The following is a 19,124-nucleotide window of genomic DNA, read 5'->3' as shown; positions in this document are numbered from 1 at the left end:
GTGGAGAGCAGGGCCTGATGTGCTGCTACTCTTCTCCTTATGATTCATGGAGGAGAGGGGAGTGGTGAACTAGGAAGGGGTTTGGCAGTGGTGGCTGAAAGCATTGCAATGGGATTGGGAGCATTTTGCCTTTCCCACCCAATCTGACCTGTTTGGCCCCCAGCTCCATGGTTTCCTACAGAAATTCCACAGGGACCAGCACATTCCACATGAAGAAGGTGATTTTGCAAGCCTTGCCACAGGATCATAGGAGGCCAGGGGCTCTGTTCCTAACTCTACATGCTCAATGCTGGGTTCAGTATTAGGAGTCGCCACTCGGGAAAAGGATCTTGGAGTTATTGTGGACAATACATTGAAATCCTCAGTTCAATATGGTGGTGATCCAATAAGCAAATAGAATGTTAGGAATTATTTGGCAAGGAATGGAGAATAAAATGGATAATATCATATTGCCTCTGTGTGCGGCTCGAATCTCCCTGTCCCAAAAAAGATATAGCGGAACTAGGAAAGGTGGTGAGAGGCAACAAAATGGTAAAGGGGATAGAATATCTTCTTTATAAAGAAAGGCTGAACAGGTTAGTGCTCTTCAGCTTGGAGAAGATGACTGAGAAGGGATATGATAGAGATTTATAAAATTGTGAGATGGGTGCAAGAGGTAATGGAGAATGGAAATGTACCCTTTCAGATAATTTTATCACTAGGGGACATGCCATAAAACTATCAGATTTAAAACAAATTGGAGAGGATATTTTTTCACTCAATGCATTATCAAGCTGTGGAATTTGTTGCCAGATGATGTTTTCAAGACATCTAGCACAGCAGGGTTTACAGGCAGCCGACGGCCCGAGAGCGGGAGATCGCTCCAGGGACCCCCGCTGGACCACCAGGGACTTTCAGCAAGTTTTGGGGGGGTCAGGAGGGTGGGAGGGTTGTAATTAATTAAACTTGAAGGGTTGGGGTGGGTTTGGATTTTTTGTTTAAGGGCAGCCGTTTAGGCGCAGGCCATCTATTGCTCATACCATGTGACAGGGGCCGACCAATGGCACCGATAGCCCCATTACATGGTAAGGGCAAAGGGCCATCGGCGCCATTTTGATTAGTGGCAGCCGACATCCCGAGAGGGGGAGATTGCTCCCGGGACCCCACTGCACCACCAGGGGCTTTTGGCAAGTCTTGGAGGGGGGGTTTGGGCAAGTCTTGGGGAGGTCAGGAGGGTGGGAGGGTAGTAATTAATTAAACTTGAAGGGTTGGGGTGGGTTTGAGTTTTTCATTTAGGAGCAGCCGTTTAGGCGCGGGCCATCCATTGCTCCTACCATGTGACAGGGGCTGACCAATGGCACCAGTTGCCCCTGTCACATGATAAGGGTAAAGAGCCACCGGCGCCATTTTGATTAGTGGCAGCCAACAGCCCAAGAGGGGGAGATTGCTCCCGGGACCCCACTGCACCACCAGGGACTTTTGGCAAGTCTTGGGGGGGGGGGGTTTGGGCAAGTCTTGGGGATGTTGGGAGGTTGGGGGGTTGCAATTAATTAAATTTGAAGGGTTGAGGTGGGTTTGGGGTTTTTTTTCAATGTGCCCTTTCTCCACCCCCCCCCCCCCCCAAAATGATAAAACCATATGAAATTTCGTGGGTTTTCCTATCGCTTTGTCAGCCCCCCGAAATGCAATGAAATAGGAATTATCGTCTTTAATTCCTATTTCATTGCAAACTAATGCACATCCCTAATGGTAATTATGAAGCTAAATTAATTGGACGGATGGGCAAACTGGATGGGGCCATATGGTCTTTATCTGCCATCACGTTATTCTGTTTCTGTTTTTTGAGATACTGAGAGGACTTAGGTCTAAAAAATACCTTTCAGAATTTATAGAATAGAAATCAGTCTAAGTGTATTAGATGCTTGAAAAAACTCCTGTAAACCTTAGTCATTTGCATGACTAAACGTTTTACCCTGATTATTCATAACCATGGATATAAATGTTGGGATTCTGTATGGCTTCATCAGTCTCTAGCCAACAGTTTGCCTGGTGTGTGGCAGTGTAAAAAGAATCTTGTAGTTCAACACAGAGTCTTATGCTGTATTTGAAGCTTTTCTAGATGCTGCAATTAAGACTCTATTTTGTTTTAAAAGCTTCCATATATTAGATCTTTTGGCTCTGATTAGATGAATTTGTAACTCCAAATTTTTTTATGCTGTTCATTTTTTTTTTTTTAGCTCAGTATGAAATAGTTTATCGCCTCATCACTGCTTCTGAATGTTGCCACTGGAGAATAGGTTATTCCTATGGTTATTATAGTCCTAGTTATTATCCCTTAGTTGTTTAGGTATTGTAAAAAAAGGTTATTCCTATGGTTATTATAGTCCTAGTTATTATCCCTTAGTTGTTTAGGTATTGTAAAAAAAATCTGTCATCATACAATCAGGAATTAAGGGGTCGATTTTAAAATCCACATGCGCAAGGTGGACACATTTTCGCTAACTATGCGTGGCGACACAGTCATACCTCCCCCAGTTTCCTCCCAGTCCGCTCCAATTAAGGGAACTTCCCTTCCCCCTACCTAACCTTCCTCCCTCTTCCCCTCTCCTCCCCAACCCCTTCCTATCTACTTTTTTTTTTTTTCATTATTTACTGCTCCTCTGGAGAGGAAGTAATCTGCACGCCCTGGCCGGCTGCCGGTGCACGCTTCCCCGGGACAGCATAGAATGTTGCTGTCCCAGGCCCCCCCCCCCGTCCCCAGTCCCTGCCCCTTTGTAGAGGCCTGGCATTTGTGCATGTACCGGGGTTTACGCACATGACGGAGCCCGTTTTAAAATGCGTGTGACGAGTGCAAGACCCAGCCACGCGCGTAAACCCGTGCGGGCCTTTGAAAATCCGGGCTTTAATTTCCAGTTATAACAAAATGGATCATAAGCAGATGGAACCACGCCAAACCACATTAGATGTGGTCTGGACTGGAAGCCTCCCTTATTTTTGCCTTTTTGACACTATATAGTCGGTTTTTTTGGCTATTAAAAATCTGTTCTGGATATGGATCTGTGAATGTGAGGGGAAAAGAGGAGAAATGTTTGTCCTGTGGATTGAAACTCCTTCAAACATTAATTGAATTTAGTTGTTTGCATAGATTGTGGGGGACCTGCTTTTTCCATCTTTTCATATCTCAGAAGATGGAGGGAATTTATTAGTTGCTGGATCCATAGAATCTCCTCCTATTATCTCCAAATCATAATCCAAAGAGTGAACTTTGCTAGGCATGTTTAAAAATTCCAAAATATTTTGAGTGTACAAATTGCACAATACTATTTGCTCCCTATGCAAAATTTCTTTAACTATAATTATCTCCTTTTTCTGTCTTCAGGTTTTGTTTTTTTTTCAGGGAAATAAAAGGGTAAAGACATCTAAACGTGTATTGCAGCAACTCTTTTCTTGGTTTACATGAGGTTGGAAAACATTGCTTCACCCAGACTCTATTCAACTTCATATGTTCCTTTTGCATTAAATGAGTTTCTTTTCAGAAAGCTATGGGGTGGATTTTAAAAAGTCTGCACACACGTCCATGTGCTTGCGGTTCCCGGCGCGCACCAATTGTATAACATGCGAGAGTGCATTATACAAATCAATTCCTCTTGTACCTTTCATCACTTCAAACAACAGAAAATGTTCAGTGATGTCAACTTTGTTGTTCGTACCTCCTACTGTGTATGGAAAACCGTGCCCCCAAATCTCACCCTGAGTTAAATGTGCCCCCACTTACAGTGGTATAAATAGTAAAGTTACATATTGGTCTCTACAGAGTCTCTCTCGCTCTCTCACTCTCTCTCTCCCCCCTGCCCAAATGGCATGTATGATAAAAACCTTTCTAACACGCCCATGGTAGCTTAATCAGCATGCAAAGCGCTGTTGCAATAAATTTATCACAACTTGCAGAAATTACCTATGCGGGAGAGGGAAAATAGCCTAACAATGCCCCTTTTTTATCGCGGGTGCTATTTCTGCTAAAGATTTTGATAAATCTAGGGGAAAGTGAGGTGTTGACAACTATCTAATAAATATTCTCTTAGGTTGAAACTGGTATCAAGACACTTTTGTGTGCTTGATGAATGTAATCTAGTGCCTCCTGCCCGCGGTGGGCTTTAGGCAAAAAGCACATAGGGGTAGATTTTCAAAGCAGCGCGCGGGCGTATGTGTGTGCGCGCTACCCGGTGCGCACACATATACGCCCAATTTTATAACTTGCACACGCTGCCTTCCCCCGTTCCCTCCCAGGCCGCTCAAAATCGGAGCGACCTCGGAGGGAACTTCCCTACCCCCCACCCCACCTTCCCTTCCCTTCCCCTACCTCCCCCGCCCTTTCCCCCCTACCTTTTTTTTTTCTTTTATTCCAAAACTTACTTCAGCCCTGGGGCTGAAGTATGTTGCGCGCGCCAGCCAACTGCCGGCGCACGATCCTTGGCACAGCAGCAAATGGCCACTGTGCCTGGAGCCTCTGACACCACCCCACCCCCGGACCGCCCCTTTAGTAAAGCCCCGGTACTTACACGCGTCCCAGGGCTTTGCGCACGTCGCCGGGCTTTTTGAAAATAGGCCTGGTGCACGTAAACCCTCCGAAAATCCGGCCCATAAAGTACAATCATTTACCAGTTGAGATTATTGTCCTGTTTTTAAACCCAGAAAGTGCTTAAAAATATTGTGAAATCTCAGAAATGGAACAATTACTTATCTTGAGAACCACCACTTGAAAAACTCGTGCTCTTGTACTCCCACTTAAATCCAGGTTTACTCCAGTAAGCTTGGCAGCTCACAGGTATCTCTGAGCATATGACTCTGGTGCTTCAGGATCTGCCTTGGCTTTTCCTAAAATAGACAGCACAATTCTAAATTATTTGCAATAACTCATAAATTATTGCGTTCGGCCATTTTTTTTTTTTTTGGCACAGTTTAGAACAAGCAGTATGAGCCTACACGTTTAAGATCTTCAGGGACAAAATTACCTGAGAATATAAGACAAGAGTTGGCTCAAATTAGGGCTTTTTCTTGCTTATCTCCCACTGTACGGCATGCACGGCCAGTAGAACCGAGAGAGGAAAAGTTTTAGAAAAGAATTGAAGGCTTGGGTTTTTTTCATGATGTTTTTAAGCAATTTGATATTAATGTTTAAGGATGTCTGTCTTCTTATAATCTGTGTAAGGTTTTGTGTTTTGTGTTTTTAACTATGAATGTAATTATGATTGTGATCCACACCAGACAAATGGAGGTCACGGAATATAGGTTTTTTAAATAATTATAATCATCATCTTTGACGCTGACCCTTCCGCTTCTCCCAAGGATCTGATTTCTGCCTCTGCCCATGTCAATTACCTTCGTTCTATTAACATGTCTTCCCATAAACCTTGTCTTCTTGTCCGGTACTGTCTCTGATCTGGTCAAAACCGCTGTAGTCTGCCCCATCCTGACTAATTCTTCTCTTGGGCCTGCCTTTCTGTCCCCAGCTCCCAGCCTTATCAGATCCTTTGTGGCTGAGATTTGTTTTAGAGAGATTTATGCATTTCTTCAGGTGATTTTGTCACCTTTTTGAGCCCAAGCAATTATATTAAAATCTTATTTTTAGCATATTTAAAAAATATGAAAAGCAGTATTAAATTTTGTTGCAGGCATACGTCCATGTGTCTGTCAGATGGAACCGGGCGGATGATAGCCCCTTTGTTCTGTGGATAGATATACACCTGCATCTAAAGAATCATTCGTCATCAAGAAAAGCTTTCAAAACATTTCTATCACCTTCCAATGACCAAAAAACATGCTTTAATAAACCACTAGGCTTATTGGTCATTCTTGTTTTGGAACACAGTTAATCAAGGGACTGGACATGAAGTTAATCAAGGGACTGGACATGAAGATAATAAAAACCGTTATTGCAGACTAGTAAAAGCCCGTCCAAGGATGAGGAAATATTGCGAAGTGTAGGAAGTGCGAAATTGAGGTGTGAGGTAATAGAGAGTGCGAGCTGAGTTTGTGTGAACTGTGTGATAGAGTGGATTGAATATTCAGAGAGAGAGAGAGAGGGACGGAGTTGGAGAGGGGCAAGAGGGTGAATTGGACAATACAGAGAGGGATGGAGCTGGAGAGTGTGACAGAGCTGAAGAGAGAAAGAGAGGGATGGGAGTTCAGTTTCCATTCAGCCAGAGAGGCGTAGAGCTGAAGAGTGCAGGGAGGGAGAGGAATGGAGCTCATTTTGCATACTGACTGTGCAGGTGCAGGGGAACTTTCCTCTTTATTGTAGCTAGATTACATGGTTAAACCTTAAAATCTGTGAACAAAAAATAGAATGGCAGCCACAGAGCAGTGGAGCAAAGAATTGGCAAAATGATAGCCCAGCAGAAATGGTGAGATTATAGAGAACTGGTTATATAGGAGAAGTGTACATTTCGAGAATCCAAAGTAGCGGCTTTGACTAAAGGGGAGCATAGAAACTGAGAAAACCAATGGCATTCTGCTTGGAGGGAACAGGTAGAAAGATATCACACATTTATAGTGAAACCAGCTAAGACTGGTGAGCAAGCTAATCATTCTACAAACAGGAGAAAAAATAACTAGGAGAGAAGTTGGTTATGCAACAGAGATGTGCAGAGGAAAAATTTTTCTTTGGGTTCATTCATTTATTTAGTTGGTCACCTCCATTCATTTCATTAGTTTCAAACGAAAAACATTTTTTCATTTGTTTCATTCATTTCCCATTAAAGTCAATGAGAGAAGCAATACAGCCTTATTTTGAGCTTCAGATTGGGAGTTTCCAATCAAGTCTAATGAAACTTGTGGATAGACCATCAGAAGGGGGAAGGGAACTCCAAGGCACCAAGACTGTGACAAGGTGACACCAAAAGTGGCATGAATAGCCTAAGGCACTGTAAAAGGGTACCTACAATGGTAAGAGTTCTCCAAGGCACCATCAGAGAAGCAAAGCAGCAGCAAGAGTGGCAGGAACACCCCAAGGCTTCTAAAGAGGGCATCAATAACAGAGGCATGAACCCACAAAGGCAGTATGAAAGGGGTAAAGTGGTACCAAGAGTGGCATGAACATCCTAAGGCACCATGAAGGAGTAACAAAGCAGCAAAGGTTCAGGGAAAAAAAGCCCAGGCACTGACAGAAGGACAACACAGAACAAAGAGTGACTTGAGGACTCCAAAGTACCATGATAGTTTCAAAGCATCCATGTACACTGGCAAGAGCACACCAAGGTGTGGAGAGTGGGGTGTGGCAGAAGGACCTCGTAAGGTGTAAAGTCGGCGGCATGGCGGCAAGGCTGAGTATCAGGAAGACACCCAACGTGTTGTATAAATAGTATAGCAGCAAGGCAGAGTGGCAGCAAGTTCTGGAAACTGCAGAGTCTGGGGTTTAGGAGCAAGCCAGAGTGGCAGAAAGAACCCCAAGGTAGTACAACAGGGGTATGGCAGCAAAGCAGAGTGGCAGAGAGATACCTGAGGTGTAACATAAGGGATATAGCAGCATTGAAGAGTAACGGCAAACCCCTAAACAGTAGCATAAGGCATATAGCAGCAAGGCAGAATGTCAGCAAGACCCCCAAGTGTAGTGTCAGGGGCCTGGTAACTACGGTAGTTAGAGTGGCAACAAGACCTTCAAGAGTAATATAAGGAGTGTAGCAGCAAGGCTGAGTGGCAGCAAGACCCCCAAGGTGTATCATCAGGAGCAGGTCAGCTTCACATTGATTGGTCTCACCCATCCTGTCTACTTGTCCTCTTCTCCCATCTCGGCTTTGTCCTGACTACTACCTCACTCAGTAATTTCTTGGTTGCTATACTTACTAATCTCACTACTGCACTTTTCAATGCGCTATAGACTTGAATGGGAAACATAAATGAATGAAACTAAAATTTTTGTTTAATTTGTGAGCACCTTCCATTTGTTTTGGGGGTCCACGAATGAAAAGGGTCTCATTTGTTTAATTTTACCCATTTGTTTCAAACGAATGTACATCCCTATTATGCAACAAAATTCATAGAGTTATAGTCCCTGGGGTCTACTCTGGCAAAGGAAAGGAGACCAGGGAAGGTCACAAGGATCAGTGATAGGCCTGGTCCTCTTCAGAATTTTCTCAAGTATCATTGTGGATTAAATGAAAATCTTCAACAAAGTATACTGCTGAAGCCCATAGATACAATGAGAGTACTTAGAAAAATAAATATTAGATAAATAATCAAGAGTTTAACTGAGCTTTAATTTTAAAAAAAGGCAAAATCATGCATTTTGGGGTAGAGAAATCCAAGTGTCCCATCCTATGTAGGGAAGAGCTAGCTGTTATCTCTGATAACCTCAAGGTAGTCAGATAGTATGTCACAGCAATGGCTCCCAAACTTGTGCTATTGAGTTTTCAGGATATCCACAATAAATATTGATAAGATGTATTTGCATACATTGGAGTCCAATACATACAAATTTATCTCATGCATATTCCTTGTGGATATCCTGCAAACTTGCCTGAGTGTGGGGTCAATAGGGCAGGTTTGGGAACTGCTTCAGTGCAAAAAGAAAAGTCTTGCTAACAGGAAGAAGGAGATATTTAACCCTGTGCTGAGAGCCCACTTTTAAGCACTATATTCAGTTCTGGAGATAATTACAAATGGATTCTGATAAGATGGAAGCAATTCAAAGGAGGTTTATACTATAGCCTTACATGGAGAGTCCCAAGGAGTTAAAGATGTAGTCGCAAGTAGAATGGAAGGGGAAATATATAAACTTCAGTAAGGTTCCAGAAAGTAGAACATTTCATAGCATGATACGTTTATGGACAAGGGTTTTCATACGAAGCAGAAGGGAGGGGGAGACTCAAAAGGAATATGAGAAAATACTTTTTTATACTGAGCAGATGTGGTAGGATCCAAAATAGTGTCAGAATTCAAGCATGTTCGGGTCAGGTCCAAAGGGGACCTTAGTGGCAGGTCAAAGGTGGAAGGGGATTTGTGACAACTCTACAAATGGGCAGACTAGGTAGACTAAGAGGTCCTTTTCTGCTGCCTTCATATGTTTATTGCAAAAGGCTTCTCTATGTCAGTTGAACGTGCATGAATATATTGGCATGTTCTTTACATTATTTTTTTTCTTTTTAATTGTTAAACAGTCTGCAGTGTGGTTAGGTCTTTTTGCCTATTAAAGCAGCAACAGGCCTGGTACAATGGCCTTCCGAGGTTGAAGCGCCTCTGCACCTATCTCTGTGCCGGTGGAAGTATTTAGTGAGAAATGTTTAAGAATAAGCCACCAGTATCCAAAACGGTCATGTGAAAAAGCTATAATGACTGCATATAGACACAGCGTAGAAGGGTGAACGCTATAACCTCCAGTTCAATAAAAAGCAGCAACAAAAAGAGAAGTAGTAAAGCTGCTAAAAAAAAATATGTGTTTACATTCCCAAAAATGCCAGCATTCCAGTTCTAGCAAGAATCATCATCTTGCTAGAGCCAAAACGTTGGCATTTTTGGGAATGTGAATAAATGCATTTTTTTTTCTTTTGAATTCATTGAGGTGCTGCTGTTTTTGTTTGATGCTTAATAGTGAGACTTCAGAGAGTGTTTTTCAAGAATAATACTAATCATAAGTACAGTAGAGCACTTTTTGTCTGGAGATTCATTATCCGGAAAATCCTATTATCTAGAAAATGGATTGCCGGCCAGGTTTTTCTCTTCCTATTCCTTTTGCTATTGCTCCCCCTGCCCCCCCCCCCCCCACGTGGTTCTTAGCTTAGTTTAAATGCTTGAACCTTGGGGTAGGTGCTTTGTAGATTAATCTGTGGTGTACCCTGGGTTTCTAACGACAAATCTGAGCTGAGAGGCACCAGCAGCAGGAGGTGCGGGCAAGAGTAGAATCGAGTTGGCTTGGGGTTGGAGGGCTGGAACTTCACTTATCTGGAAACATCTATTGTCTGGAATGCTCTTAGTCCTGACCATTTCAGATAAAAGATGCTCTACTGTAGTAACTTGAATTGCTATAATAGTGCCTTTTATCCAGACAAGAATCTCTAACTAGAACAAGAAATTGTACATGCATTTGTCTTGATCTCATTTTTTTCCCTTCAGACCTGTCATATTCGCTGTTTCTAGAAGGTAAAATCTGTTTTTGCTTCTTGCGAAAGCTTGTTGATGTGGTAGCGGCTGTTGAGGTTTGACGTGTAACCATGAGAACTCTAATATTTCAATAACAGCTGTTTTCGTAAATAATATCAAGTTGATTATACTTTAGCATGGTAAGCATACTATTGCAGACATGATATGATATAGCCCTATCTGTTTGTGGTAATGTAATATCAGCTCTAACGCTTCTAAAACCCAAGACAATACTGTGCTTTAAGTACTAGCATGGATTTGAGTCTGTAATGCCTCTTATTGGACCATCCAAAATCTTGTTGACATTTATTTTCATCGTACACTAGCTTTCGGTTTCATATGTAGGTCTTGTTCATAAGATACTTTGTCGTCAACCTACATGAACAAGATTTGATACAAACTACATGAGGTTCATATTTATGAAGGTGATATAAGAGTGTAAAATAAAAATGAAACATCAAAAGAAGTTAATGAGGATGCTGCCTCTCAGTAATTGTATTGTTATTCATGATTTGACAATTTGTACCTTCACAATTTATGTATTATGATTTATTACCAGGCATTTTGAAAGAGAATTCATCCAAGGTGAAAAAACAACTTATATAAACTGAAACAGCAGGAAAGTCCATGCACTCAGGGCCTTACAAATGGAGCATAGGATAAATAATCCTCACACATAGTCACTGATGTATGCTTATAAATAATACATTGGATGAACATACATAGAATAAATAGTGCATGTACATGGATATTGTTATGTTGCCCAAACTGTATGGGAGGAGAAAAGGGAACAAAGAGAAGTGAGTAACAGAGGACAGGTAGAGCAAAAGATATGAGAACATAGATATTTAAACATCACATCCAAGGGAGTCCCTGAGTTCAGTGATTCTAGTCCAGCTAGCGAGAAGCATCACCCATGAAAGGTCCAGAAGGAAAGCCAGGCTTTCATCTGCTTTCTGAGTTAGGTGAAACACTTTTGGGAGAGAGTTCCGGAGAGTGGGTGCTGCTCTCGAGAAGGCCTGCTGATGAGTGTCTGACCTTTCAATTTCTTTCAGTGATGGCAAAATTAAGGAGGCTCCTTTGGAGTAACTTAAAAGCCTGGTAGGGGCATAGAAAGATAGCCTGCCCTTCAGGTAATCTGGTCCGTTTCTTCCTAGGGCCTTGAAGATTGGCATCAGGGTTTACAATTTTGGCCTGTAGAGAAATGGTAGCTAGTGTAGGTTTTGTAGGATGAGTATGATGTGATTCTGTCACTTGCTGCTCTCTAATGGCAGCCGTTAATGTAACTAGATAATGAGCTTTTTCAGTGGCCGGCCCCATCATGTGGAATACTCTACCAGATGACTTGAGACAAATTCATAATAGAAAGGAGTTTAAAAGAGCTTTAAAAACCAAGGAAGCTTTTGGAAGTTCAGAACAGGCACAATAGTGGATTAACTCAGGGAATTTAGCCGTTTCTAGTATTTATCTATTTTAGGCTTCTTATGTTAATTCTTTAAGTTCTCTCTTTATGGTTTTATAATGTAATAGTTTTATTTCTTTTAGAGATTTTAATTTTATTGATCAAGATATTATTTGTATTAAGAACATAAGAACATGCCATACTGGGTCAGACCAAGGGTCCATCAAGCCCAGCATCCTGTTTCCAACAGTGGCCAATCCAGGCCATAAGAACCTGGCAAGTACCCAAAAACTAAGTCTATTCCATGTTACCATTGCTAGTAATAGTAGTGGCTATTTTCTAAGTCAACTTAATTAATAGCAGGTAATGAACTTCTCCTCCAAGAACTTATCCAATCCTTTTTTAAACACAGCTATACTAACTGCACTAACCACATCCTCTGGCAACAAATTCCAGAGTTTAATTGTGCGTTGAGTAAAAACGAACTTTCTCCGATTAGTTTTAAATGAGCCACATGTTAACTTCATGGAGTACCCCCTGGTCTTTCTATTATCCAAAAGAGTAAATAACAGATTCACATCTACCCGTTCTAGACCTCTCATGATTTTAAACAACTCTATCATATCTCCCCTTAGCCATCTCTTCTCCAAGCTGAAAAGTCCTAACCTCTTTAGTCTTACCTCATAGGGGAGCTGTTCCATTCCCCTTATCATTTTGGTAGCCCTTCTCTGTACCTTCTCCATCGCAATTATATCTTTTTTGAGATGCGGCGACAAGAATTGTACACAGTATTCAAGGTGGGGTCTCACCATGGAGCGATACAGAGGCATTATGACATTTTCCATTTTATTCACCATTCCCTTTCTAATAATTCCCAACATTCTGTTTGCTTTTTTGACTGCCACAGCACACTGAACCGACGATTTCAATGTGTTATCCTCTATGACGCCTAGATCTCTTTCTTGGATGGAACCTAGTATGGAACCTAACATTGTGTAACTATAGCATGGGTTATTTTTCCCTATATGCATCACCTTGCACTTATCCACATTAAATTTCATCTGCCATTTTGATGCCCAATTTTCCAGTCTTACAAGGTCTTCCTGCAATTTATCACAATCTGCTTGTGATTTAACTACTCGGAACAATTTTGTATCATCTGCAAATTTGATTATCTCACTCGTCGTATTTCTTTCCAGATCATTTATAAATATATTGAAAAGTAAGGGTCCCAATACAGATCCCTGAGGCACTCCACTGCCCACTCCCTTCCACTGAGAAAATTGTCCATTTAATCCTACTCTCTGTTTCCTGTCTTTTAGCCAGTTTGCAATCCACGAAAGGACATCATCACCTATCCCATGACTTTTACTTTTCCTAGAAGCCTCTCATGAGGAACTTTGTCAAACACCTTCTGAAAATCCAAGTATACTACATCTACTGGTTCACCTTTATCCACATGTTTATTAACTCCTTCAAAAAAGTGAAGCAGATTTGTGAGGCAAGACTTGCCTTGGTTAAAGCCATGCTGACTTTGTTCCATTAAACCATGTCTTTCTATATGTTCTGTGATTTTGATGTTTAGAACACTTTCCACTATTTTTCCTGGCACTGAAGTCAGGCTAACCGGTCTGTAGTTTCCCGGATCGCCCCTGGAACCCTTTTTAAATATTGGGGTGACATTAACTATCCTCCAGTCTTCAGGTACAATGGATGATTTTAATGATAGGTTACAAATTTTTACTAATAGGTCTGAAATTTCATTTTTTAGTTCCTTCAGAACTCTGGGGTGTATACCATCCAGTCCAGGTGATTTACTACTCTTCAGTTTGTCAATTTTTATTCTCTTTTATATTTTAGTTTATTTGAATTTATTATTATTTTGATTTTTATTTTATGGCTGTAAACCGCTTTGTTCAATCTTTGATTGGTAAAATGGTATATAAATATGTTAATGAAATAAATAAATAAATAACAGTCATGTTGCATCATTCTGGATGAGCTGAGATTGGTAGACATGAACATTAAACAATTATAAGTAAACCATTGATTGCCTTCATTTTAAGCAATGACAGAAAAATAGAGAAGACAGGATAAATTGCCTCATATCCTGGACTTACCTTCTGGTTTTAGCTTTACAAATGCATTATTAAATGTTCTATTTTTCTGGAATGCTTTGCCTTGGTTAACACCCAATAAGGGGTACATATGAAAGATAACCGTGTTGATGCACAGCACACTGAGCTTTAGTGGATTAACAGCATAACGTGCATGCTAACCTGAGGCCCACCCAGATGGAAGGGTGAGGGGAATAAGGGGTAGAGGGGAGATGGCTGTCCTGCGGTCATTTCTTCAAGACATCAAATGAGAGGGAAAGGAATCGGGGAGAGCAGGCTGTTGTCCTGCGCTCATTTCTTCAAGATATCAAGTGAGAGAGAGGGGACTGTCCTGCACCTCATTTTTTCAAGATATCGGATTGGGGGGGAGGGGAGGGCTATCTTAAGGCTCATTTCTTCAAGACTGAATGGGAGGGAAGATTTGAGGGGTGATGTCCACGGCTGATTTCTTTTTCAGATTGGGTAGAAGGGAAGGGTGAACAGTGGCTCCAGGTGCAGGCATAGCTGGCTTGATGGCTGCCACTGTAGTATATAAGTAACTCTCATGGCATACTCTATCTCCACATGAGAGAAGCTCAATGGATTCAAAAGTTTCAGTGACATTCAACCACTCAGAGTCTCAAGGAATCACGCATGTGTGTGACACTTCTGGTCTTCGTCCCAATCCATTTTGATTAAGGGTCTTCCCTTCTAAATTCTCCCTCACCACCCTGTGCTTGCCATGGATGCCTCCATCCTTAGTTGGAAAACTGACTTAGAGGGGCTACACCCCTAGGGCCCTTTTCTCTGCCGGCTTTATTCCTCAGAAACAGATAAGGGTACAGGCAAACCGATGTTATGGAAAAGCATGCTTTAACTGTTTATCTCAGGCATACAAGTACTACTACATGATAACTAACCAAACTACTATAAACAGAGTAGCAGCTTGCCTCATAGAGCACAGGTAGACAATGTGATGGGTCAAGATCTCTGCAGAGTTTGGCTACGTCATCCTGGGTCCAGAATAGTTCTGGTGAACCAGTACCCAGAATGGTTCTCTTCTGTACCTGCCCAGGGGATAATGCGATTGGCTGCTCATGAGCAGCTCTCAACAACGATCTTAAACAATCTACCGTTTTTACATATTTTCTATGAAAGTCTCTAGAAATTTCCAGTCTTTGGAATTATGTCAGTCTTTTATTTACAGGTCAAAAATATTTGTTCCAAATTTCTTAAGATAGAACAGCCCTCTAAAGTATTTCCTCTTAAGAACTCACCTCAATTATTCATAATTTATAGGCCGATATTTTAAAAAAGATGAGCACTTAAATTTCGGCACCTATTTTCTGCAAATTTAGATGGTAACTTTGATAGTGGCGCGCGGGCGCCCGCCAAACAACACAGCCATTTTATAACCTACGCACGTATATGCGAACATGGTATAAAATAGGCTGAACGCGAGTACATAATGGGGTAGATCTTAAAAAAATACGCGATCGCGTACTTTTGTTCGCGCACCAGGTGCGAACAAAAGTACGCTGGATTTTATAACATACGTGCGGCAACACGCATATCTTATAAAATCCGGGGTCGACGCGCGCAAGGGGGTGCACATTTGTGCAACCTGCGCGCGCCGAGCCCAGCGCGCGCTGCCTGTTCCCTCCGAGGCCGCTCCGATTTCGGAGCGGCCTCGGAGGGAACTTTCCTTCGCCCTCCCCCCATCTTCCCCTCCCTTCCCCTACCTAACCCACCCCCCCGGCCCTATCTAACCCCCCCACCTACCTTTGTCGGCAAAGTTACGCCTGCTGAAAGCAGGCGTAACTTTGCACGCGCCGGCCGGCAGCCCCACTCCGTGTTCCGGTCCCGGGGGCTGGTCCGGAGGCCTCGACCATGCCCCTGGGCCGGCGCCACGCCCCCGGGCCCGCCCCCGAAACGCCGTGGCACGCCCCCGAAACGCCGCGTCATTTCGGGAACGCCCCCGACACCCCCCCTCCCTGCCCCTTTTCCAAAGCCTCGGGACTTACGTGCGTCCCGAGGCTTTACACGTTCCGGCGGCCTATGCAAAATAGGTGCCGGCGCGCGAGGGCCCTGCGTGCGAAAATCCGGAAGGATTTACGCACCCAGGCCTTTTAAAATCCGCCCCAATGTGCGCAATTTTCAGTGGGCAAGCACATATGTGTGCGAATCCCGCTTCCTCCACATAAGTGGGGGGATTTTATAAGGGTCGTGCGCCTACCCCATTACTATGGGATTCAAACAAATTATATGGGATTCAAATTACTATGGGATTCAAATTACTATGGGATTCAAACAAATTATAAACAATCCCACACACAAGGCAGGCCACACGCTTGACCTAATATTCACTAACGAAACCATCTCGCCCATCACCCCTCCTTCCTGCACCCCCATCCCCTGGTCAGATCACTCGATGATAACTACAAAATTATCTATAAAACAAAAATTGACCCCTATTGTTACTAAATCCTCGATCCAGTTCAGGAAACCCTGTCCCATGGACACTCTCAACAACAGCCTGGCCGAAGAACTAATTAAACTGGACTTCTCAGATGCGAATACCGCTATGAACTCCTGGCAAACTATTACACACTCAGTAGCTAACAGAATTTGCCCTGTAACAACAAAAGTTATCAACCCAGCCCGCACGAACAAGAAACCCTGGTTCTCAACCGAACTAAGGAAACTCAAACAGGATCTACAACACAAAGAACAACGCTGGCGGAAAGATTCCTCCCCTTCCTCACTTGCTTCATACAAAACTGCAATGAGCTACTATAGGACATCCATTACCCGCACCAAACGAGATTTCTACGCCAAAAAAATACACGGCTTCTTATATGACCCAAAAACTCTGTTCTCATATGTAGCTGCCCTTACCACACCTATGCCCCTCACCATCCCAGAAGAAGAAGCCCAGAACAAATCCACAGAGTTGGCTATCTTTTTTGATAACAAAATCAAAAACCTACTTGCCCCCCTGGCATCAACTAACACTTCCCCAAACCCTTCGCAACCATTAAGCCTCGCAACCAATAACCCTCCACCAACTATCTACAGACCGTCACTAGAAATTCTTGAACAGACATCCTCCCTGGAAATTGAATCAATAATCAAGAAAATGAAACCTTCCACTCATCCATTGGACCAAATACCAACCAAACTACTTCTCACCATCCCTAACACCATTGCTAAACCGCTGGCAGACATCATAAATTGCTCCCTCAATCAAGGATCGGTCCCGGACTCCTTAAAAATTGCTTCACTTAAACCCTTACTTAAAAAACCCAACCTGGACCCAGCCAACCCTGCAAACTTCCGCCCCATTGCAAACCTACCTTTTATAGCCAAGCTAATGGAAAAGCTTGTCAACATCCGACTCACAGACTACCTTGACTCCCACAATATTCTCTACCCCTCTCAATTCGGATTCAGGAAACGCCTAAACACAGAATCCCTCCTTCTTTCTCTAACGGACAACATCCTGATGGGCCTTGACAAGGGACAATCTTACCTGCTAGCCCTTCTCGACATCTCTGCCGCGTTCGACACGGTAAACCACACTATCCTCTTAAACCGTTTAATGGAAATAGGCATATCCGGCTCTGCACTGCTCTGGTTCACATCCTTTCTGAACAACAGACACTACAAAGTCAAAATAAATGACAAAGAATCTCACTCCATTCCATCAAACCAAGGCGTACCTCAGGGTTCGTCACTTTCCCCTACCCTGTTCAATATATATCTACTCCCTTTATGCCAGCTACTCAATAGTCTCAATCTCACCCACTTTATATACGCGGACGATGTTCAAATCATAATCCCCATCTCGGACCCCATCTCTACTCTAAATTTCTGGAACAACTGCTTACAAGCCATCAACCTTCTGCTCTCTAGTCTCAACCTGGTCCTAAATACTTCCAAAACGGAACTACTGGTTATCTCCCCTAGTGACAACAACCCCCTCGCAAATAATGCTAGCACCCCATTAGCAAACCAGGTCAGAGATCTTGGGGCCACCCTTGACTCTAGAATGAATTTCAAAAAATTCATTAACGCCACAACCAAAGAATGCTTCTTCAAGCTACAGGTCCTGAAGCAACTTAGACCGCTCTTACACTTCAAGGATTTCCGTTCGGTGCTTCAAGCCATACTGTTTTCAAAGATCGACTATTGTAACGCTCTATTACTTGGTCTCCCCACTTCGTCCACCAAACCTCTTCAGATGCTGCAAAACGCAGCGGCTAGGATCCTTACAAACACTCGTCGCAAGGACCATATCACACCAATCCTAAAAATCCTACACTGGCTGCCCATCCAATATAGAATACTTTTCAAGGCTCTCACCATCATCCACAAATCCGTCTACCAGCAATCCACTCTCCAACTCACCTTCCCACTCGAATTACATACTTCAGCAAGACCGATCAGAACTGCCTACAAAGGTTCGCTCAAGGCCCCCCCCAACAAATCATCTGTCCACAACTCTATTCACAAGCGTGCTCTTTCAACAGCAGGTCCACTACATTGGAATTCACTTCCCCAAGACTTACGCCAAGAACAATGCCATTCAACATTCAGAAAGAAATTGAAAACCTGGCTGTTCGCAGAAGCCTACCGCTGAAGGATCTCCTCAACCATCACTGTCTCTCATTCTCCCACCCCTCCTTAATCCCTACCCCCCCCCCTCTTTTCCCTCTCCCCTTCCCCCCCACCCAACCTCACCCTTTCCTTCTCCCACTGGACATACCATGCTAATAACTGCCTAGGATAAATCTATGTTTACGTATCTTATAGTTTTTGTTGATTATATATATATATTTATCTCTCTCTAATTGTTTCTTAGTTTAAATTCTGTACTGTCTTCCATTGCCCAGGTTTTACGCTCCCTGTTTAATGTAACTTTACTTTCTACCTTGATGTTAATTGGTTTCCCCTCAGTTACATTGTAAACCGGTACGATAAGACCTAGTCTTGAGCATCGGTATAGTAAAAGAAATTAAATAAATAAATAAATAAATAAATTACTAGTTTTCTTAGTTCACCCAGTTAAGGGATAGGACTTCCAAACCCCCATAGGTTATTAACCTCCCTTTCCCCCTGTTAGCCCCAACCCTTAAAACCCCACTGACTAGCCTAGTTGTTTTTTTTTGTTTGTTTTATTACTTACACGCCATCCATAGCAGTAGTAAAGTTCAGCGACAGGGGATCCCGGTGCACGCTTGTGCGCGTAGATATTTACGCACACATTTTATGGTAAAGTCCCAGAACGCCCATGTCCACCCTTTCCCTGCCCACACCACACCCCTTTTTTGGGCTTTCTCACTTGGGCATGCACCAGGAGATTCGCGCATACACTGGCAGCTTTGAAAATCTGCTCGACGCGCACCGGCTGGACGTACGTATCTTCCAGTTTTGGTGCACGCTGGACTTTTAAAATGCACCTATTAGAATTCTAATAGTTTGGGCCTGCTATTAAGTCTCCTAAGTTAGGC

At 42.9% G+C, this 19,124-nt stretch overlaps 1 protein-coding gene across 10 annotated transcripts in view; it reads left to right on the top strand.

Annotated features, from left to right (window-relative positions):
* SIPA1L2 (signal induced proliferation associated 1 like 2) overlaps nucleotides 1–19,124 on the top strand; it is a 492,084-nt gene that overhangs the window by 447,577 nt on the left and 25,383 nt on the right. For 7 of the 10 annotated variants that reach the window (XM_029593861.1, XM_029593864.1, XM_029593854.1 and 4 more), the window contains one exon: nucleotides 10,087–10,113. The exons of the other annotated variants lie outside the window; for them this stretch is intronic. In XM_029593861.1, coding sequence (XP_029449721.1) covers nucleotides 10,087–10,113 — 27 coding nt within the window. The remainder of the gene's footprint in view (nucleotides 1–10,086; nucleotides 10,114–19,124) is intronic. 10 annotated transcript variants of the gene reach the window in all.

Source organism: Rhinatrema bivittatum, chromosome 3, assembly GCF_901001135.1.
Source record: "Rhinatrema bivittatum chromosome 3, aRhiBiv1.1, whole genome shotgun sequence".
Classification (NCBI taxonomy): Eukaryota; Metazoa; Chordata; class Amphibia; order Gymnophiona; family Rhinatrematidae; genus Rhinatrema; species Rhinatrema bivittatum.
This window is presented reverse-complemented; position numbering and strand designations above follow the sequence as displayed.